Raw genomic sequence first — 22,614 nt, forward strand, 5'->3', positions numbered from 1 at the left:
AGAGACAAGAAAACCCCCCAAAAGGATGAGAAACATTTTCTAGCCTGGTCTTAAGGTTCCAGGAAGAGCAAGGCTCAAACCATCCAAGAAAATGAGCCCCCTTTCCTCTAGAAAACACTAAGAGAAGCTGCTGCTGGTAACATATTCCACTGCTTGAAGCCTTCCAGCCTGCCATAGCGCTTGAAACTCAGGATGGGAGGGTACTGAGTCCCGCGCATGAAGCTAAATTCATTGTGGCTGGTGAAAAGTGCCATACGGTGACGTGGAGAGACAGTGCCTAGGGCAGGAGATGCCTGCCTCAGGAGGAAGATAAGCTCCTAAGGTCCTAGGGTGCTAAGACCTAGTTTGATTTCATTCGCTCAGCACTGGCGGTTTCAGAGTAGTCTGGCCCAGGCTGGGCCTTGGAGATCCACCCCTGGGTTGGTCCCGATCCCAAGGGCAGTGAGACGGATTTAGAGTAACTCAAACCCTCAAGAGGTGTACCCTACTGATTTGGTCACCCTGGGATCAGGATCATTATCTGGGGGCATTTGCTTCTGCCCCTGGCACTCTGTCCTCACCCTCACCTCTCCTGGGATTGAAAGGAAAAGCCAGCAGACACTTTACTAACCCAGAGGGCTTGCCTCCCTTTCACTGTCAGCCTGTGGCGTGGAGGTTGTCCTTGTACCCGCCGATGGCAGGTGGTCGCTAGTTGGTAGACACTTGGCATCTTCCTCCAGGGTGATGATGGGGCTGAGAGGCAGCCTTGGTTCAGCCGTGTAGGCCTCCATTTGAGTTGCAGGTGAGGTGAGAGGCAGGTACAGCACGCTGGGCTTTTTTGGTACAGGAGGTGGAATCTTGCCTTTCTTTTTCTCAGCTTCTTCTTGGCTCTGGAGGCTAATTCTTTCAGGTAGGGCTCTCCCCTTGGGGCCCTCATACTCCGTACTTCCCTGGGGAGGTTGCTGTGTTCCTGAGAAGAAAGCACCAGAGGAACTGGAAAAAGGCGTGAAAACAAGAGATGAGGGTGCTGTTGACTCCCCCAGGGTTCTGCCCTCAGGGAAGCTGGAGGACTTTGGTTTCCGCACCACCGTGTATATATCTTGAGGGAGTGGCCTCATATGTTGAATTGAGGTCTTGGGGGTCATAGCCAAGGTAGGCGAAGTTAGTGGGTACTCCTCGGGGACAGACGGTGGCTTGTGGACCAAGCTTGGAGGCCTTCGGGCCAGTGGGGGCTTCTCGGCTATGGGAGGTTTTGCCTTTCTCTCTGGCAAGGTGAAGACTTCAGCTCCTGACTCCTCAGCATAGTCAGGGCTCTCAATATCATCTTCCGGTTCAGACTTGCTGACTGACCTCAGGCGAACAGAACGTAAGTCAGACTGAGTAACCATGGGCATGATTGGCTGGTTGGGGCTAGTCTTCTGGGCCAGCTTGGCCCCAAAATTTGTATCCGAGTGATGCCGGCTCACCTTGGTTTTGCTTCGGATGGAGATACTCATCCCAGACAGGTCCAGGTTGGTTGAAGAGGTCAACGGTAGGTCAAACGATAGCCGTGACTTGGACATTTTCTCCACTGGTGATGTTGGGGGTAGTGATGACTTCCTCTCAGGTACCACTGGACGCACCCGGACACTGCCACTTGGAGGGGGCAAGTGGCCCAGGGTCAAGGACATGGAGACAGTGGGTGTTGGTGTCTCTGACTGGCTGGAGTATCCACTGGAGGGTGACATCAGCCCAGTGGGCCTTCCTGGGGAGGATACCTCCCTGGCCTCCACCTCGATGGAAAGCTGGGAAGGCGTTGTGGCTCTGGAGGTGGAAGGGGAGGCAAGAGACTCTGAGCTGCCCTGAACTTGGGTGCACTCAATGACTGTGGTGCCAGTGGCAGTGCTGGAGCTGGACAAGGATTGGTAGGTGTCACCAGACTTCCAGTCAGTAAGATACCAGTGGTGGGCGAATTGTGTACCTTCTGGGTCTTTGAAGGTTGGCACAGCTGGGTGACCCTGAGTATCTGGGTGGGATGAGTGATGTCCTTGGTGTTCCAAGGAGAGGCAAAGGCTCCTGGGCCTCTGGTCCTTGGGTAGCGCTGACCCACCGTCTGGCAAGAGGACTGGTTCATCTTTGACCAGTGAGACACTGCGAGTCGGTGGGGAAGGCTTCTTCTTGGCCTTCTTGAGTGAGATGCTCTTGGACCTCTGCCTTCTTTGCTGGGCCTCCTGTTGGGCGCTAAGGGAGGCAATGTTGTCGGCACTGTTACTGCCCTCAGAGCTTGTACTGGCATAAGGCAGGGCACAGGCTTCACTGGCCTTCTGCTCCTCGTCATAGTCCACATCCGTGGTGCCTGTGTCTGTGGGTACAGACAGTGACCGCTCCCGGAACCTGCTGGCCCCACCTGGGCCTGTCTCCAGCCTTGAGGTATCACCAGTCAGGAGGCCAGTCTTGGAGGGTCGTTCTGATACGTGCCTTCGTTGAGTAGAATGCTCAGAGTAGCCAGCAGACCCACTGCATCCTGCTGGGGTATCACGAGTGACAAAGAAGGTAGCAGCCTCCTTAGGAACCAGAGGTGGCAATGTGTGCAGAGAGATCCAAGAATTCCCAGAGGAAGGACTTTTTCCATTTTCATTGTCTTGACTGCTCTGAGCAGTGGCACTTGGAGTCACGTAGGTAAAAGCATCTCCCTTCCAGGAAGGGGAGAACGTTGATTCTGTTGGTCCATTGCAAGAACTGGGGACACTGTACACCATGCCCATGCTCTCCATGCCAGGGACTTTTGTGCCACCACGTGCCTGGAGAGGTTCTTCCGGATCACTAGAAGGATTTCTCAATACTGGCGAGGTGAGATTTGGTAACTGAGCTTCCTGACTGATGGCAACTCTTCCGTGAACACCTCCCGGAACTGAATGGCTGGGCTTGATGTCTGAGGTGGTAGAGCAGGCCACACTGCCTGTGGGGCTGTTGCTGTGACCTAGGGGAGGTAAACACAGAATGTTAGTGGTGCAGCCAGGGATCCCCCAGCAGCAGCTGTCACTAAAGAGACGGGAGCACCAAAGTTTTGCCAAGAAGCATTTGCCAACAGCTTGGTCAGAATTCCTTGGTTCTTCCTTTCCATAGATGAGGATACTGGGGACATTGGGTCCTTGCCCATCACCACACAGTGAGTCACAGGGTGCCCTTGAATTGTCCAGATGGCTTCCAAAGACTTTCCAGCTTTGAATATGCCTTTCAGAGCTGAAGTGGCACGTGGGACTACCATGGGTTTTTTCCAGGCTTTCACCCCAGGCTCATGAAACGACCACAGACCTCAGCGTTCACCTCCTCTGAGATGAGAGCAGAGGCTTTCGAACTGATAAAGGACAGCAGTGTGAACTTCAGCTCCAGCAGTGCATTGGGAGTATGCCACAGCTGGAAAGTTCAGAGTCTGGTTGCATTTTTGACACCTGTCACTTTTTAACTTGGCAATAGGAAAAAGTGAGAATAACCTACAGATGTGAGGAAACGATTCAGATGTTGAAAATCCCCAAAGATTTTCTCATATACACAACAATTATTATATCATGATGATGTTATATGATGATGATGATGATGATGATGATGACAACGATGACGACTACTCTTATGATAATTTATAATAACAGCCACCATTTGCTGAACACATACTATGTACCAGGCACATGGTAGGAAAATTACATACAATAACTCTGATCCTCAGGAACATTCCACCGGGTTGGAATCATCATCCCCAATTTACAGATGAAGAAGCTGAGGCTCAGAGAGGTTAGGGAACTTGGCTAAGGCCTCACAGTTAGTAAGTGGAGAGGCCAGAATTTGTATCCATATCTCTCTGGTCTGTGCTCTTTGGATGGCCTTCATTTAATGGCAGTGATGGTTTTGTGAAGATGGCACTTTTAGCGATGATTCCCCCTCTTAGGCATCTATCTGCCTAAATTCGAGATACATAGTTATATTCCACTTATAATGGGAAATATATACATAACGAATTTATTAGCCTGGCAGACCTGCTCTCCATATTTGGTTGCTGCCCTTGACAAAAGGTCCTTGGTTATCCTTAATTACTATATTGGCTTTTTTCAGGACATCCAAAGTCCCTCCCCCCCCAATCATTCCTGTTCCCTGTCACAGCAATACCACTTGGGTTGCAGAAATGGTGAGAGTGAGCAAGGGGAAGGGTTTGGGGGATCAGCTATGGTGGGGTCACCTTGGTCTCGCTGGGAATAGTTAGAGAATCCAATAATGGTCCGCCTCCGCCTCAGGGTGGACTTGGGGTTCACGGCTGTCTCTGTGTTAAACAACGAGTGTCGCAAACTTGCATGTTTATCAAACTGCTGCCCTGTAGCCAAAATAAAGACACTTGGGTGCATCCTGGTTTCTGTTTACAGTATGGCAGAAACTGGCCTGAGGTTGAGAGAAGGGATGATGGGAGTAGCGATGAGCATGAATAGCATCCAGGCAGGCGACCCTTCTTCCCCATCCCTCCCAACTTGGCCCCGGGCACCCGCAGCTCCAAAGCACGCATGCTAGCTTTCAGAGGTCCACCCGGGGTCACCTGTGAGTCTTAGGTGGCCGAGAGCCATGGTTTTCAACCCTGGCTACATATCGAAATAAACTGGGCAGCTTTTCAAACTCTAATAACTAGACCCCACCTCAGAACACTTAATACTCTGGGAATAGGGCCCAAGTAGAAGCATTTTCTCAAACTCCCCAGGTGATTGATTGTTCAGATGTACAGCCCGGGGTGAGAACCACTGGAGTGGAGAGACATGTTGAGACTAGATATTGCTTGATTGCAATCTCTTCTCAGATCAAAGCCTTTATTCAGGCCGATGAAGACAGTGTCTCCAAGAAGCTGCGCCATCCCTCCCCACTATCCAGGAAGCAGTCTGATAGTCTGCCCTCCAGGCACCTGATCACATTTGATCAAAGTTCGCCCCTGCGTGGTGATTGAGATCTATTTTTCTCAAAGCACCCGCTCAGTCTTTGCTCCTATGGAATTGCTAGGGCAGGGGCAGGGCGGGGGCAGTGGGGTGAGGTTTGCTGCTCCCCTGCACTGTCTCTCATTCAGCGGCTGCCTAACCAAACCCTCCCCTCTCAGCCCCATGGCCACATAGGTACCCCCCTCCACAGAAGGTGGCTCTGTGGGCAAAACACAGGGCCAGCCTCGTTGACAGCAAGGTAGAAGTTCAAAAACAAAGCACCCACCATCACTTTGTGCGTTTCTCCTCTCAGCCCTCACACCTCTTAGTACATCTCCCTAGGCTCTGGGCTCTATTTCCTGTCTCTAATTTCCTGAGATGACACCAGTGGCGCTGGATTACCCCATATCCAGGGAGCGTCACCGCCTGTGGCCAGAGCTGTCCTCAACATCTTCATCAACTTTTTCCAGCACACCATGGGCTGGCACTGGCTCACAGGGTGCCTCTGGTCCCCTTGGGTTAGGAGGTCTTGATTTCATCAGGCCGTTGGCCCTATCTCCTTCTGAAATGACTGACCCTCTTCCTCTTCCACTTACAGCCGGTGAAGTGTGGAGAATGAATTAATAATGGGCATGGTACAGGGTGCCACATGTCCCCAGAGACACAACCAGCTGAGCTGCGTACATTATTTTCCCCATCTCAAGGTAGTACTGGATCCCTCTTTGGTCTCACACAAGTGCAAGAGGCCCACCTCACTAGGAGACTGAGTGATGACTCAAAGTGCCACAAGGCCCTTGGTCTGTACTCTGGGTCTGATCCTCCCGTTTAGTGCTCGCTTCGGCAGCACATATACTGATCCTCCCGTTTACCACCAGCACTCTGAACCCCACACTTCCCCTGCAACTCCTATCTGTGTGCTCCAAACCCGGCTTCTGGCACAAGAAGTCTTCTTTCCCCAAACCAAACATAACTCATACACTCTAAGTTTCCACAGATGCTCCAAAGAGCACATGAATTCATAAGGTTTTAGAGTTTTCTGTTAAGAGAGTTTCCTTTGCCATCAAATGGTCTCAGTTAGTGTGGCAGGGCCAGTAGAGAGTGAAGAAAGAGCATGCCTCCGTTCCCGGGCGAGAGCCATGACCTTGACAGTGCAGGGTGAGCCAGTAGCAAAGAAAGTCTCGCTCCCTCCCCCAGCACCCAGTGCATTTGGAGAGGATGATCTGTAGTTGGCATGGAGGGAAGCGAACAGAGGCGATGCTAAACAACTCTACCGGAGACATTGATGGGCACGATGTCAGAGTGCGTGGGACAAGGCTGAAGCCATCGCTTCTCCTCTAGGACGGGCAGAGGGAAGGGACTATTCCAGGCAGCTTGCTTGTCGGCTGTGGTAGGCAGGCTCAGGGAGGCCTCAGGGGCCCTCACACCCTGCATGGTAGTCTCATCCTCGCTCAGCTGCCATTTTGTGGGCTGTTGGGAAAGAAGGTGATGGGAAGGGTGTGCTCCCGACTGGAGACGAGCCGTGCCCACAGAATGGCTGTCTAGGCAGGGTGGTTGGAGGCTTCATCTGGGAGGCAGGAAAGTGTGGACAGGCTGCCAGGCCGGACGCCTGCCATGCAGGTCCCATCTCGGCAGGGCCTCAGGATGGCTCTGCTGGTGAGCAGAGATGAGCAGCAGCTTCCAGTGGGTAATGTAAGCAGTTCCAGGTTCCCCGTCAATGGGTGCGGGGCGAGCTCTGCATGCTGGCTCTCCCAGGTGGGGGAGGAGGCAACTCACCATCAGTACAAACTCCAGACGCCTGGCAGACTGGGGCCTTGGGCTGGGAGTGGGCTCAGGGGCCTCATCAGCAGAGCGGAAGGTCTGCCCCAGAAGTCTGGCCTCCGAGTACTGTTCCTCATATTCTTCTGAAAAACAGCACAGTGGATACACACTCTAGGGAGCCACGGCCAAGCGGTGGGCCAGGGAAGGACCATGAGCTTGGGGCTCCTGCTCTAGCTGCCAGGTCTGACTTTCATTGTTTCTTTAGGATAGTTCCCGGCGTCTGAGCCATTTGGGAATGGAAAAATGCCTACTTCCTATGAGGAGAAAAGAGAGTCAATGGATTTGAGTTGTGCTGGTTCGGGGACCAAGCCTTTGTCTCCATGGCCCCCACCTTAAGTGCTCAACTCAGGAAAGAGGCTCAGGATGCAGACGCCTTTTGCTACTCTCTGCTGCAAGATTCTCTCTTTGAAGTCCTGCATCTCTTCAGGTTTTCTGCAACCCTACCAGGGACATGACCTGTGTGAAGCACAAAGAAATTTGCGTTGGGAAGTCCAACATGGAATGCTCCCTTGGATGCTGAGAACTCTTACCTGAGCCTCTGAGGGCTCGGTTCCCTGCACCTTAGTCCCACTGTGGGGGGCATATCAGGTCCAGGAAGGAGAGGGAAGGTGGAGGTAGTGGCGGAGGAGAAAGGAGAAGTTCGGGGGCATCGTTGCGGAATAAGAAGGATGCAGAAGATTTGAATGGGTTTCATTTAAGTGATGAATTCAACGAGTGAAGGAAGTGAGACTAAAGAACAGTCAGGACTCTGCACATTTGAACAGAGATTTGAAGAATCATAGAAACTTGGGGTCAGTAGGGGCCTCGAGGGTTCTCTGGTCCAACATCCCATTCTGGGCTCCGGCTTCCTCAGCATCCCTTCCAGGTGTTTCTTCAGCCTCCACACACACCTGCCTGCAGAGGAGGGGAGAAGCCTTCCTCCCAAGGTGGCTCATTCCATCCAAGGACAGTTGGGGCTTTCAGGCGTGTCAAGAATGTTCTTCCTTATCTTGAGGTAAATTGGCCTCCCCCTAGGTTTCCACCCACGTGTCCTCATTCTGCCCATGGTGGCAACACAGAGCACACTGACTCTTCCTTTCTGCATAGCAGCTCCTCTCTTATCTGAACACAAGGCTCATGGTGTCCCTTAGAATCTTGCTTCTCTAAGCTTGCCACTGCCCTGGCAGGGAGGTGGGGTCATGGCCGTTGTTCAGTTGGGTGGCCCCTCTGCAGTTTTCTGTTCTCCATAAAAGTTACCCTTTGTTGGTATGGATAAATGACAGCTAATAAGACCTCTTTTCACTTTTAATGTTCACTCAGCAAATATCCTCTTGGGGATCCAGCCCTGTGCCCGGTGCTTCTGGAAACCGGAGAGTAGTAAGAGATGTGATCCTTTACATTCAGAAGCCCAGTCTGGTTAGGTGGACAAAACATATACCTAGGACTAGTAGATGAATGAGTAAATGAATGAACAAATGAAAGAAAAATCAGTTCGGAACTATACAAGTCCTCTTGAGCTGGATGGTACAAAGGGCCTCGTATGAGTGCTTAGGGAGGGAATGATGCAAAGTGCAGAACTAGTGTTAAAGGTCTTTTTCGATGCGGCAAGAATAGAACTTGGAAGAAAGTGTAAGGATTGGAGTGGGGAAGAGGGAGTAAGGGCTTTTAGGCTTGGAAAAGAGGCCCGAATGGGAGAGTGAGTGCCTGGAGGGTGTAAGGAGCTTGTGACTAGCACTGGGGTTTTATTTGTATTATTTTCTCGAGATCTAACTTACCTAAAGTGCACAAATCTTAAGTGTGCAGCTCAGTGAATTCTGACATATTCATGCCCCTTGTAACTGCCATCCAGATATTTGTAGCACCCCAGTAGTCTCTCTCATAGCACTGAGTTTTAATCCTATTGCCACTTACACTGGATAAATGCCTCTGGTCAATGTGTACGTTCTTCACATTGTAAGGTCCTATCGGGGACCACAACTGTTTTTTTCTTTTACATTAATTTTAATATTGTGTCTAAATCAGCCTATGTTCCAAAGGACACAGACTGGGAGTAGATGTTGCATCTTATCTGGGTCTCTCCAGCTGCAAGATACTCTTGCTAATCAGTTTATGGACACCCTATTTTTAATTCTCACAAAATCATGCCATGTGGGGAAGTGGAATCCCCATTTTAAAGATGACTGACTAATCTGAAGCTCAGAGAGGTTGGGTAATCTGCATAATGTCACACAGCTAGTTAGGTGTGGGATTCAAATTAGATTCTGACTCTGTCTGATTTCAAAGTCTCGGTTTTCTCATTCTGCCTGGTGCAGGCAATCTGACTGCTCAGGCATTATGGCTGGGCTGTTTCTCTGGGCTGTGTGGACCCAGCTTTGTGTACAAGGTGCTCATCAGTATACTTCAGAGACATGGGGTTGGGAATTGGGGATGAGGTGAGCTCTGAGTGCTGTGTATTGGGCTTACTTTGGTGAGGCAGGAGCGACCCAGGAGATATGTGGACAAGGTTATTGCAAGAGCAGAGTGAGTGAAGCCCAGAGTGGGAGACCCTGCAGATGCCTCTTTTGTCTTTGGGCACCGGGATTCCAAAGACTTGGGTGATGTTGCAAGAGAAGGCCTGAGGGTATGCGGGCCCATATTGCGGAGTCTCTCATCCAGCGCTCTTTGTAAATGACTTGACCCATGGCCCTGCCTCGGCCTCTGTCCCTTTTCCCCCAGAGACTACTGAACTGAAAAAAATGAGGGAGGGGGACCAGAGGGTGTAAACAGCCCATAGAATTAGGGCTTTTGGAGTCAGTAGTCTGGAAGGTGAAAGATGGAAAGTGTGTGTTTTGTTTCTCAATAGGTTTTCTACTATTCTCTCTCTTTATCTCGCGAGTCCCTGTCCTCTTTCTTCGTCGCCTCCCTCCAGACGCTATGCATCTGTCCCGTGGGCTCCGGCCGCAGCCCCCCTCCCTCTCAGTACCTTGCAACAGGCTCTGGAGATTGAGCTGCGCCTCGCGAAGCAGCTCCTCTACACTCGGGGGCCTGCCCGAGGAGAGGAACACGTTCACTGGCTGTCGCCATGACGACCTCGAGTGGGCAGTCGCTGTCGCATTTTCCCGACCCGAGTTAGCTGCAGCTAGGGAAGGAGAGAGGCAGTGAGAGGCGCCGCCGGCGAGGGGGGGGGGGGCCGGGGGCGGCGCGCGGCGGCCAGTGGGCGCCCGCGGTTCCCCAAGACCCGCCCCGGCCGGGGGTGGGGGGGGGGTGGCGCGGGCCACGCTTAAAAGGCGGGGACGCGCCAGCCGCAAGATTTTTCCTCGACAGATCGTGCTGCAGTCCGTTCTCTCCCTCGCCACCAGCCTCCGCCCGCCCGATCTTCGCCTCGCTGCCTCGCCGCCCGCCTCCTCCGCCCGGCGCCTCCTGGCTCCCGCCGCCGCCCGCCCTTTGCGCTCCCCGGGACGAGGTAACGCGCCCTGGGCCGAGCCGCCGGGCCCTTGCCCTGGTGGGTGTGGCTCGGCCTCCCGCGCGCCCCGCCGCGGCCCCCGGCTCCCCATCCCACCCCCGCCCGCAGCCCCAGGCCCCCAGGCTAGTCCTGATGTCCGAGGCGGCCGGGAATCTCAATAGCCTCCGCATGGCGAACGTGGCCCTGCGAGAAGAATTAAATGCCCTTCGCGGGGAGAACGCCAATCTGGGCCTTCAGCTCGGCAGAGCCCTGGCCGAGGTCAATTCCTTGCGGGGCAATGTCTCGAGCTACATGCGTTGGCCGGTGCCCGTGGTGCCCGTCCTTTCCGAGGAGAACTTTGAGTTCCCGCTCAGTGAGATTGACGCCGTTCCTGAGGGAGAACTGCCCTTCCTGTGCTGGCCTCCCCCGCGCGCCGAGCCCGAGTACGCCCCAGACGAACTGTTGATTAGCGTGATCCAGGATTGCGGCACCTCCGGCGGGCCCGCCGACCCACCCCCGCTGCCCAGCCCGCCCCCGCCGGCGCTGCCCCCACCCTCGGCCAAGGAGCTGCCCCCGCAGCCTCCTCTGCCGCCGCTGGAGCGGCCCGAGATAGAACCCTTCTCGGGCGACCCAGTCTACCTGGCTGAATTCCTGATGCAGCTAGAGACTTTCATAGCCGACCATGAGGATCATTTCCCCGGGGGCGCTGAGCGGGTGTCCTTTCTGATCTCCTTTTTCGCTGGTGAAGCCAAGGACTGGGCCGTCTCAGTCACCCAGGAAGGAAGCCCCCTGCATGCCAACTTCCCGCGCTTCCTGGATGAAATTCGTAAGGAATTCTGTGGCCCCATCCCCCCAAGTGTGGCAAAAAAAGCCATCCGCAAGCTCAAGCAGGGAGACTGTACCCTGGGCAGCTATGCAGATGCTTTTCAGTTCCTGGCTCAATTCTTGTCTTGGGATGACTGCCGCCTTCAAAACCAATTCCTCAAAGGCCTGTCAGAATTCTTCCGCAAGGAGCTCTTATGGTCAACTGAAATGGCCGACCTGGACGAGCTGATTCTCGAGTGCGTGGAGATAGAAAGAAAAGTGCGTGTCCCCAAGCCAATCCCACTCCCTGGGGTTCGCAATATTTTCTTCCCTTTTGCAGCAGACCGTAATCTTGAAGGTGAAGAGGGAGAAGAGTGCCACAGTGGGGATGAAGATGAAGAGGCATGCAGGCGCAAGCTCCAGGACAAGGACCAGGGGAGGCATGTGAGAGCTATTCAGCAAGAGACCAGGGGGGAGGAGAGGGGGAAGAGGGAGGAAGAGATGAGGAAGAAGGAGCTGAAACAAAAAGGGGAGGAGGACAAGGAGGAGGAAGAAGAAGAGGAGGAGGAAGAAGAGGAGGAGGAAGCAGAGGAGGAAGAGGAGGAGGGGATGAGGAAGAAGAGGAAGAAGGAGGAGGAAGATCAGAATAAGGATGAGAAAGACGATGAGCATGAGGGTGGCCGCCAGGAACCGGAGCAGGAGCTCGAGCAGGAGCCAGAACAGGAGCAAGAGACAGAGGATGAGACCCAAGATGATGACCTGGATGAGCTGATGGAGATAGAGCCCACCTATGCCAATGCTTCATCCCAGACTTCTGGCTACTATCATGAAAATTTCCTAGATGTGTCACCTCCCATCATACAGCCCAGCAGACGGAGGAACCAGAATCGAGTCCCACTTCTGGAGGGCCTTCCAGGTACCAATTCACCATTCTACAGTTCGCCGCCACTGATTCGCCGGGCAGGTCGCCTGGGGCAACGCCAAATACGACGCCGTCCCCCGGTGCTATTCCGCCTCACTCCGAGGCAGGGGGGCCACCGGGCTGCGCGGGGCCGCATTCGCGTGTGAGAGCCGGGGCGAGCTGCCCCCACCCCGGAACACACCCTTCCACTGCGTCCCCTGCCCCTGCTTTCGCTGCCACACCTGCCCCATTGACCAACCAGTACTTAAGGGAGTTCCAAACCTGCAGAACCCGAAGAAGACCTGGAGAACTCCAGACCTTCCTGCGACTGTGACCGGGGAGTGACACCAGGGAAAGGAGGGCTCAGCAGTAGCTGCCCTCTTGGTGTGCACTCTGCTCCGTCCTGCCGCGAGCTAGAGAGCAGGTGTCTGGGCCTGTTCCTGTAAATGAACTGGTCACCCTCTTGTATTTCCCCTCTAGTTGTTCCCAGCCCTCACCCCTCCTGCGTTTATTCACGCTGTGTTCTATGGTTTAATCCTCTGACTAGCTAACCAGGACTTCACCCAATGCCTCACTGCTCTGCCCCAGTGAGTGAAAGGACAGGCTCCACTGAACTCTTAAAGCCACTGAGGCCACTTACTACGTATAATCAGTGGAGAGCAAATGCTATCAAGAAACAGTCCTGGAAGCCTACACTTGCTTCAGGTCACCCCTCCAGCAGGAGGGCCCTGAAGAACCCCCTCCATCTAGCCCAGTGAGAGTATGCAAAACCACGTGTCCAGTGGACCACCCAGCTGAGACCTGACCTTGACTGACTGAGCAAGCTGGTTCCACCTTCCCACAGACTACAGGCTCAGGGCCTCAGGGCTCTCCAGATCTGGGACCCTCTCCTCTTACTACATTACCCTCCTGGGCATCCCCAGTGGACAGAGCCCAATGTTCCATGCCCTACCCTTTTCCTTGATGTTGCCTAGAGGGTAGGCAGTTGGGTGAGGGAGCCGGAGGAGGAGAAAGCAGCAGCAACAACTCAGTTTGACCTTGTAAGGAGTGACTCTTTCCTTAGGGACGGTGGTCTCCTCCCCCGGCCAGGCCTTGGACTGCAGTCTCCAGCCAAAGGTCTTGGCAGAAGATTTGCCATCCTTGGGGTTCCAGAGGTGGCCTAATTGGCCTTCCCTTCCCAGACTGCCAGAGAGAGAGGCCCAAGGCCTGCTCTTCAACTCCAACTTAAAGGACTCCTTATTTCTGAGAGTAGAGAGGAAGGTCCTCTCTACAGAGACTTCACCCACTGCAGCCTTGCAGTCGGGATGACCTTGTGTCTCTCACATTCGGGGCAAGCCATGGCCTGGCGCTGGGCATCGAGTAGGCGGTGAGGCCTAAGCGGTTGACTGCCTCCTAGTAACTCCTGGGGCTTCTGGGTCCTAACCTAGGGGCCCTCATAGAGACCTGCTGCTTGCCTTGGGTCCAGAAAACACTGCTTCTGCAGTGAAAAATACACAGTATGTCACTCTGGCCACAGAATGCCAGTCAGATCCACTGCTGGCCTGAACTGCCCTCCACACTGGGCTTCCTGCACAGGGCCTGGCAGCTGGGCAAGTGCAGCCGAAGTGTCTGAGGCCAAAGGGAGGAAAACATGGTAAATTAAGCCTCTGTTCCTCACCGGAGTCTGATAGGTAACCTCAGCCCAGCCTTAGGATTTTGAGCCCAGAGGCAAGAGGAAGGAGCTGGAGGAAGAGGAGTCATGGAGAAACCCAGTCCTCCGGCTGGTTTCTGGTGAGGTCTCTGTTCATCAGTGAGAGGTAAGAAGCCCTTTTGTTGCTCACACATTTCTCAGCCTGGGGATCGGTGGAGCCAAGTTCCTATAACCTGTTGCTATCTTTTAAAAAGGCTACTACCCCCCTCCTCCAAAGAGAAAAGTAACACATAATCATTATAGGAAAATTGGCAAATAGAGAAAACGATAAGAGAACCCCAAAGCCCCAAACATTCAGAATCCCACCACACAGACGCAAGCACTGTTAACACTTTCTTTCTAGTGTGTTCTCACTGCATCTTTTTTTTTTTTTTTTTTTTTTTTTTTAGCGGTACGCGGGCCTCTCACTGTTGTGGCCCCTCCCGCTGCGGAGCACAGGCTCCGGACGCGCAGGCTCAGCAGGCATGGCTCACGGACCCAGCCGCTCCGCGGCACGTGGGATCCTCGCGGACCGGGACACGAACCCACGTCCCCCTCATCGGCGGGCGGACCCTCAACCACTGCGCCACCAGGGAAGCCCCATCACTGCGTCTTTTCAAAGCCAAGATCATCCTGCGAGCTCTCGATCAGCAGGATTTAAAATGGCTGCCACCTATGCAGTCACACAGACTGAATCATTTATTTAAGCATTCTCCTAATGTGTTGGACATGTCAATTGCCTGGTTTCCCCCATCCCCACCAGTGCAGGAGTAAATAACCCTGTAAAGAAAAGTTTGTCTGTTTTTCAGCTATTTCCTCAGGAGAGAGTTCCAGAAGGGGAACCGCTGTTCTTCAAAGCCGTGGACCCTGTTTGCTGATGGTCGACACGCTGGCCCTGCTGCCCACGTGCCTGCCAGAGAAGTGCAAAGGACAGGTGCCTTGCACGCCCATCTCCAGGGACCCCTCAGCACAGGCCCTGCCTGTTCCCATGGTGCTTCTCATCCTGAGCCCGCGTAGCTTCAGCCGGGGAAAGGGCAGATGAGCAGTGAGCTGGTTTCTGGCCCTCTGGTGGCAAGGGGGCTTGGGCTCCCTTTGACCCTCTTCCCCCCTTTTCCCAGGTCTTCAATATTGTGATGTAACAGCCACAAGGGCTGTAAGAGGAACTATGGGCTTTGGGTGCTTTCTTGGGTTGAAAGAGGGGTGGGTGGGGATGGGGGGATGCATGCAGGGGTATGAAGGCTGCCCACGGATTCCCAGAGACCCGGGAAGAAATCGTTTGAAACCAATGTGTTATTGTATATTGTTGCATTACTGTGTTGTGAAGATGAGAAATCGTTCTGTGTGCTAAAGCTTTCTCCTCAATAAAAAAGATAGAGGGTGTGTAAAGACTGTGTCTCTCTGGGTTACTGAGCAAGCACGGAAGCCCACCTAGGAGGCATTAGGTACTTACCAGGCACTTCGCCTGGATCAACCCTAGCCTGAAGCCTTGACGTCCTTCGATGAGGAAACTAAGGGCCCTAGCCTACCGAGTTTGTGGATGGCAGAAGTTGTCAGGAGGGAAGTGGAGGGACTAGGTATCTTGAAAAACAGCATTAGTTCTCCACTAATATAAAGACATAAAGGTATGAGTGGTCTAGCCCTACCCTACCATCCTATAACAGTGCTGCCCCCCGGCCCCCAAACACACACACCCCCGCACACACCCCCACACACAGGACTTTGGAGGGAGGGAGGGGGCCCACATCGGGGAAGGGGGAGGGCCCTTCCACTTCTTGGCACTAGATGGTGCTATGGGACACCAGTGAGAAAGCTGGTGAAGATTTTTAAATACATCCCTAGAGCAGTCCACGCAGACACCCTCCAGCAAGATTTCACTGCTCCTCACAGATTGTGGGGGCAGAAGAAACTGAATCCCATTCTGGGATTTGCTCAAGTTTCCCAGCCATGAGTTGAAATTTCTTCCCCTGAGACAGTGGGTGAGAACGTTTATGGACTTATACCCCCTACCAGGTATAAGTGCCGTTCCAGGCACTACACATCCGTTATCTCATTTCATCTCACCCCCATCTTACAGATGAGGAAACTGGCTTAGAGAGGAGAAGTCACTGGCCCAAAGTTTACAGCTGCTAAGTGGCTCTATCACAGCACCGCAGCTACCCATTCATCAGCTCCAGGGATGCTTCGCCCCTCTCTGCCTCCCCTCCAGTGGCCCTCCTGTTTCCCGGGTCTGCTCTGTCCTGCCCACCTGTCCTCTTGCCCTGCCACTGTACAGGCGTGCGGTGAGAAACAAAGCCAGGCATCAGAGTTGCACTTGCTTTGCCTCTTTATGGGGAGGGAGGGAGGGAGGAAGCCAGCTTGTTTCTGACTGTGTGCCAGGCACTTTCACCACATTTCATTCCCACACTCAGTGAGGCAGGTAATGGTGTTTTCTTTTAGAGCGGAGGGACCTGAATTTCAGAGATATTAGGTTGCATGGGGGACTTGGGTCTTTGTGACTCCCAGACCCATACTCTCTCAACTCTGATACTCCATGCCCTTTCCCAGGAAAGCCCCCTGACGAGCTCAAGCCTCAACCTGACTGGATTCTGGGTCTTTGCCAAAGCAACCAGGTATGCATCAGGTGCCCTCTCTCTGGAGGCTCCAGAACCAGTCAGTTCTGCCCTGCAGGGAAGGGCCTGCAGAGCAAGCCAGGCCAGTGGTAGGGCTGAGTTTACTGCGATGAGTATGCATGAGTGTGTGGCTGACTGCCCCTTCTGGGGAGGGACAGGGCTGTGGGGCTGTGAGCAGCATCAGTGAGCACTAGGGTTCCCCTTTCTGCTTCAGGGGGTCAGATAAAGTCTCCAGCACCCCCTGGAGTTTCTCACGCCATTGCAGGTAGGGAATAGGTGATCCCAGATTGAGTGTGCGATGGCCCATCAGAGCCGGCGGGGGAAAGTAAGAGCAGGGTCAGCCTTGCCCACCCCTGCAGTGGGGAGCCCTATGAGTATAGGGGAAAAAACCCTGGATTCCATTCCGGCCCCACCACTGACTGGATTTGGGACCCTATGTGAGTCCCATTCCTGCTCAGAACACAGTTTCCTCATCTGCCTAGTCCCTGGGGCCCAGCACATGGCTGGATACACAGTAGGATCGCAACCCCAGTTTGGTACATAAACTAAGAAGTGAGTGAATAAATGGGCCGCTGGATGGAGACCTAGAGGTAGCTTGCCGAGGGCATCTGCAGATGGCATGAAGCTTGGAGGACCAGAGGATCCCCTCCAAAATGGAATCAGGAGCACCCCCGCAATCTCTCTAACTTGGAAGCATGTACTGAAATGACCTTTACTAGGTGCACTTGTGAGATCTTGCAGTTAAGTTCCGAAAACCATCTGCAGAAGCCCGAGTGGGGAAGATGTGGATGAGAAGAAACTTGTGAAAAAAAAATCTGAAAACCTGAGTTGATGGGGGCTCAGGATGAATCAGCAGACTGCCATGGCTGCCAGAAATGCTAATACCTTCTGGGGCTGCTGCAACAGAGTGAGTGCGAGACCCAGGAGATGGACAGGGCCCACCTGGGATCCTGGCTGCCCAATGGAAGGTGACCAGGTTGCATCTCACAGAAGCCCTTTTGCATGCCCAAAATAGGAAAATAGAGCAAAAGCCAGGAAGAAGGAAGGAAGGAAAGAGTGGGGGCAGTAGAAGGGTGACAAGGATGGCAAGAGTCATAAAAACTCTGTTCCCAAGGTATGGAGGAAGGCAGAGAAAAGCTGCTGCCTGTGAAGCAGGCTTCACTGTTCCTCTCATTCATTTTGTGAGGAAACCGGCAGCTCAAGGTCACTTGCTCCATTTGCAGAGTTTTACTGTGAACTCCAGCGGTTAGACCTCCATAACTCTTAACCTCCACCCTACACTCACAACCCACGCTGGTAGAATCAGAATGTCCAGGAATTTCTATTTCTGAAAAGCTCCCTAGGCAATTCTACTGACCAGCTCAGCCCAGTGCAGAAAAGAGCATTGGGGACCAACTAGCCCGCATGATATTTAGCAGCCAGTTTGGTCCTGAGACTTCCCATAGAGTTCCCTGGAGCAGGAACCAGCCTGGAGATCCTGAACTAGCACACAGTAAGTAATCAAGAAATATTTGTGCAATGATCCCCCAGCATGTACCATGATCTGGTGTGAGCTCGCCCCTCCAGGACACCTGCTTAGATCGCACCTCCTGAGAGAGGTGTGCCATAGGATCAGTGCAGAAATCTGACTTTGAGAAACCAGGTCCTAAGCCTTAACCCTTGACCGCCAGAACTGACTCCCCTGGGGCCTTGGCCCCTCCCAGGGGATGAGGACAGGCATTAACAAGGCAAGAGATTACCCCCAAATGGGGATGGGGGCTCTACCTCCGGCTAGCACTTCCTGCATCCTGCCCAGACAAGGGAAAGCTCGGCAGACCACTTCTCCCCAGGGACTCCACAGACACAGAAACACAAAGCCCAGGGTTCTCGGTTGCCCTGGTAACAGCGGGACCTACTTGGAAGAAAATAGTCTCTGAAAGGCTTAGGAGGGTGGATATTTCCTTTGACAGAGGGCAGGCTCTGACCTGTTCTTCACGGCCCCTGTGCCCTTCCTGCCTGCCACACAGAGGGGTACAGCTGGGGCCCCTCACCTCGGCTACTCTCCCAGGAGGGCAGGGCCAGAAAATAAGGCCCTGGCTTTTTATTCTGCTCTTGCTGTGTACTGTTAATACGAGAAAGAGGCTAAAGTGGAAGGTGTTAGTCTGTGAATTCATGGCGACTGTCCTCTGGCCCAAGGAAGCTTTTCCATCCACAACCAAACTTGAGGAGGGCAAGTGCCCCGAGGAATTGCCGGTTTGGTCCTACCTCCTCCTCACCACTTAGTGCAGACACGTGAGCCAGAAGGAGTGTCACAAGTTCCAGACTCCTCCCCACCCAGTTTAGCCCCCCCCCCATCTCTCCCCTGGACTGCTGAAGTAGCCTCCCTGCTGGTCTAACCAGCCTCCAGTCTCAACTCCTAATCAATCCACCTTCTACACGCCTGCTTGTAGTGTGGGTGGGCATGGTCCTTTGAACGCACAAATCTGCTCCTGTTGCTCCTATACAAAAACCCTTCAGTGGCTTTCCTTCCTCTATTGGAAGACTTGGGGACTCGGTTCTGGCCTTCCTCACTAGCTGGTTATAAATAAACTACCTATGCCGTCTCATCTGCCCATGCCAACCTTCTTCCCTCTTCCATTCAGTCCAAACCCCAGACATCCTGAATTACTTTCTTCTTTCCTTACATCCCGGGCCCTTTTATGCCTCTGGCCCTTTGCGCACTCTATTCCCTCTGCTTTAAAAATTCATAAGCATTCCTGGCCCCACTCCAATTGGCGATCTCCTCCACTCCAAGACCACTTCCTCCACGATGCTGCCTTCACTCCCCAGACAAGCTCCTGCTTTTCTGAGTCCCCAGTCACTCCCCTGCCCCTGACCCCAATGCTCCATAAGGCTTGAGCAGAGGCTGGTTCATGACCCCAAATGAGCTTGGTGCTCATTTGTCCCCTTTGCACATGGGGGCTGCACTGGCAGTAGCCTTTGGGAGGAGGACTGGCTTCCTGAGATCTGGCTGAGGGCTGACGGTATGCAAGTGGAACTGGGAGCACCACCCCTCCCCACCCCTCCCCGCCATCAAGTTGGAGGTGTGGACAGTAGGAATAAGTTGGGAAGGAAAAGCAGGAGGGTGCAGAGCTTGTCCATTCCCGACTAAGCCCCCTGTTGATGGTCCCTGTCTCCTCTTTGGGGGACCATCACTCCCAATCTGTGATGTGGTGGAGAGAGACATCTGCTGGGCTTGTGAATCCCACAGACCTGGCTTTGAACTCTGGCTCTGCCATTTCCTTGTGTGTACCCTTGGGTCAGTCATTTCACCTCTCTAAGCCCCAGTTTCCTTTTTCTAAAAATGGAGATAATAATGGTAGATATTAGTGAGATAATTGATATGAAATGACAACAACAATAAAAATAGCTAATACTTACTAGCACTTACTATTGGTTGGGCACTAAGCGCTTTACACTGATTAACTCATTGAATCATCACTACAACCCTATAAAAGTGTAGGTAGTGTTATTATTCCCCATTCTGAAGGTTAAGAAACAGCAGGGAAATTTTAACTTGCCCAATGTCACAGCACTAGCATGCTAATGCTTTCGAGCCCTCCAGTAAGCCAGGGAAAGTTCTGTGGAGCAGAAATGAGGCCAGTGGAGCAGGAGAGTGCCAAGATCCAGGGCTGGGGTCTCAATCCCTTTTAGATCATGGGTCCCTCTAGCAGTTTGGTGAAACCTCTGGACTCCTTCTCAGAATAATGTTTTCAGATGCATAAAATATAATGCATAGAATTAAAAAGGAAATGAATCATATTGAAATAGTTACAAAATACTTTTAAGAAATTATGATCTAGTTATGTTACTACTTTAATAATGCATTAAGTTACAAGACTGAGTGGCAAGTCTATAGATTAGAAGTTTTGAAGTGATGATGAGCATAAGTAACTTTCTTGAGATACAATAACTGTAATCTGATATGAAAATATTTGTGATTTCTATTGGGGATAAAGTCACAGATACTATTAATACTATTATGCTGGCTGCCTACATTCCTAGTTTGAGGAAATGCTAAATTTCTGTTAGAGGTTAGTGGAAAATGATCAAAAAATTTTCCCATCCAAGTTCACAGACCCCCTAAATTCTTTCCACCCCTTGGAGGTCCATAGAGCTGAAGATGAGAAGCCCTGCCCTCGGGTGTCAGAGAAAAGACAATAGCTGAACTGTAAGCTCCCAGGAGAAGCTGGGGGCTGGCAGAAAGACAAGTGTGTGGTTTCTCTTTCAAGAACTGTTTACAGAAATCATGAAGTCTGGCAGCTCCCTCTTCCTCTTGGTCCTGAGTCAGCAGCCCAGGGTGGGGCTGAGGCTGTCACACTTGGTTTGAGTTTCAAGCTCACCACACACTCCTCCCTAAGAGTTGATTTGTTGCCACTTCCTTACCAGTGAAATCTTGGTGGGTTTTGCTCCATTTTAAAATTTGGACTTGCTTGCACACACAGATTTCCCATTAGTCTGGAAATAATCTTTAAGCGAACATTTTATTGGCTCGAAGACATTTTCTGAGCTAATGGATGCTTCTGCCCTAGCACCCCAGCCAGGCTTAAGTTTTGCAGAGAGAAGGGGAAAGATCACCAACTGTGCCACGCACCCCAGAACACCAGTCAAAATCGGCAATTTCCCAAAATCCCAAATGCTTTTTCCTGACTTCCTGACTTTGCCACCTGTCAGCTGAATCCCTGCCAAGCAGGGCAGCACAGTCTGGGTGCCATGGCCAAGGAGACAAATGGTCAGAACAGCAGTAGGCCTCTGCTCTTCTAAATTGCCTCTGCTCCCATTCAAGACTCAAAGAGCACTGTTCATCAAGACCAGGCCCCAGGCCTACTCACAATGCCTTGCTTGGGGGTCCCAGCTGGCCAGGGTCCGCTGGCTTCTGCTCTTCTCCAGGCCCCCATATTTACTCAGAAATGAGCAATACTTGGCTGATGGCTAATGTGCTAAAAGGGCTGCACGCTTAATTTTCAAAGTGAGAGGATGAGATTGTGATAGCTTTATGAGCTATAGCCAGGGGCTAATAAAGAGTCTGGTTCGCAATGAGTCTGCCTCAGTTAGTCGAGGGAACAGAATAGTATGCTTTGGGGGTTCAGATTGAGAGCTCCACATGCTGGAGTGTGAATAAGACCTATTTTCTTGACTATAAAAGAAATATATGTATGTTCTTAGGTTGGCCAATGCTCCCAAACATAGGCAGAAGGAGACTGAGGACCAAATGAGAATTCCAAAGAACTTTGATTAGCTAGATTGATCAAGAATAAAAGAGAGAAGACCCCAATTACTTAAATCAGAAATTTAAAAGGGGACATTACAATTAATCTTACAGAAATAAAAAAGATTATAAAGGAATACTATGAACAATTGTATGACAGTAAGGTATACAACTTAGATAGAATGCATAAAGTCTTAGAAAGACACAAACTATTGAAAAGACACAAAGAAGAAACAAAAACTCCAAATAAATCTAAGTAAAGAGATTGAATTAGTAATCAAAACTACTCATAAAGAGAAGCCCAGGGCTTCCCTGGTGGCGCAGTGGTTAAGAATCTGCCTGCCAATGCAGGGGACACGGGTTTGATCCCTGGTCGGGGAATATCCCACATGCCGCAGAGCAACTAAGCCGATGAGCCACAGCTACTGAGCCTGCGCTCTAGAGCCCACGAGCCACAACTACTGAAGCCCGTGTGCCTAGAGCCCGTGCTCTGCAAACAACAGAAGCCACCTCAATGAGAAGCCCATGCACAGCAATGAAGAGTAGCCCTCCTTGCTCGCTGCAGCTAGAGAAATCCCGCGTGCAGCAACGAAGACCTAATGCGGCCAAAAATAAATAAATTAATTTAAAAAAAGATTGACTTAAAAAACAAAGAAAAGCCCAGACACAGATGGCTTCTTTGATGAATTCTATCAAATAATTAAAGAAGAATTAATGTCAGTTCTTCACAAACTCTTTCAAAATATAGAAGAAGGGGTAACACTTTTCAACTCATTCTATGAGGCCCGTATTACCCTGATACCAAAACTAGACAAAAAGCATCACAAGAAAAGAAAACTACAGACCGATATCTCTTATGATTATGGACACAAAAATCCTCAACAATATACGAGCAAACCAAATCCAGCAACATATAGAAAGGATCATATACCATGGCCAAGTAGGATTTATCCAAGGAATGCACAGTTGTTTTAACATCTGAAAATCAATTTATGAAATAGAGTATATCAATAGAATGAAAAACAAAAACATAATTATCGCAATAGACACAGTAAAAGGATTTAACAAAATACAACACCCTTTCATGATTAAAAAAGAAAAAACCTCTCAACAAACTAGAAATAGAAAGGAACTTCATCAACCTAACAAAGGGCATCTGTGAAAAACCCACAAGAACATGACAATAGCAAAACGCTAGAAGCTTTCCCTCTAAGATCAGGAATGGACAAGGGTGTCCCCTCTCGCCACTTCTATTCAACATTGTACTGGAGGTTCTAGCCAT

The 22,614-nt window shown here is 51.8% G+C and overlaps 2 protein-coding genes across 3 annotated transcripts in view; one reads left to right on the plus strand and one right to left on the minus strand.

Annotated features, from left to right (window-relative positions):
• The window catches only part of NHSL2 (NHS like 2), a 53,574-nt gene that overhangs the window by 11,496 nt on the left and 19,464 nt on the right, over positions 1–22,614 (minus strand). Inside the window, exon 2 of the mRNA XM_060001592.1 lies at positions 611–2,938. Coding sequence (XP_059857575.1) covers positions 611–2,938 — 2,328 coding nt within the window. The remainder of the gene's footprint in view (positions 1–610; positions 2,939–22,614) is intronic.
• Positions 10,179–14,808, plus strand: RTL5 (retrotransposon Gag like 5). Of its 2 annotated transcripts, none has more exons than XM_060002093.1 (2): positions 10,179–13,623; positions 14,306–14,808. In XM_060002093.1, the coding sequence occupies exon 1, from the start codon at positions 10,276–10,278 to the stop codon at positions 11,992–11,994; it is 1,719 nt and encodes a 572-aa protein (XP_059858076.1). In that variant the 5' UTR covers positions 10,179–10,275; the 3' UTR covers positions 11,995–13,623; positions 14,306–14,808. The 2 variants fall into 2 exon arrangements, with proteins under 2 accessions (XP_059858076.1, XP_059858075.1); XM_060002092.1 differs by having other exon boundaries at positions 13,907–14,795.

This window comes from Delphinus delphis, chromosome X (genome assembly GCF_949987515.2).
Source record: "Delphinus delphis chromosome X, mDelDel1.2, whole genome shotgun sequence".
Classification (NCBI taxonomy): Eukaryota; Metazoa; Chordata; class Mammalia; order Artiodactyla; family Delphinidae; genus Delphinus; species Delphinus delphis.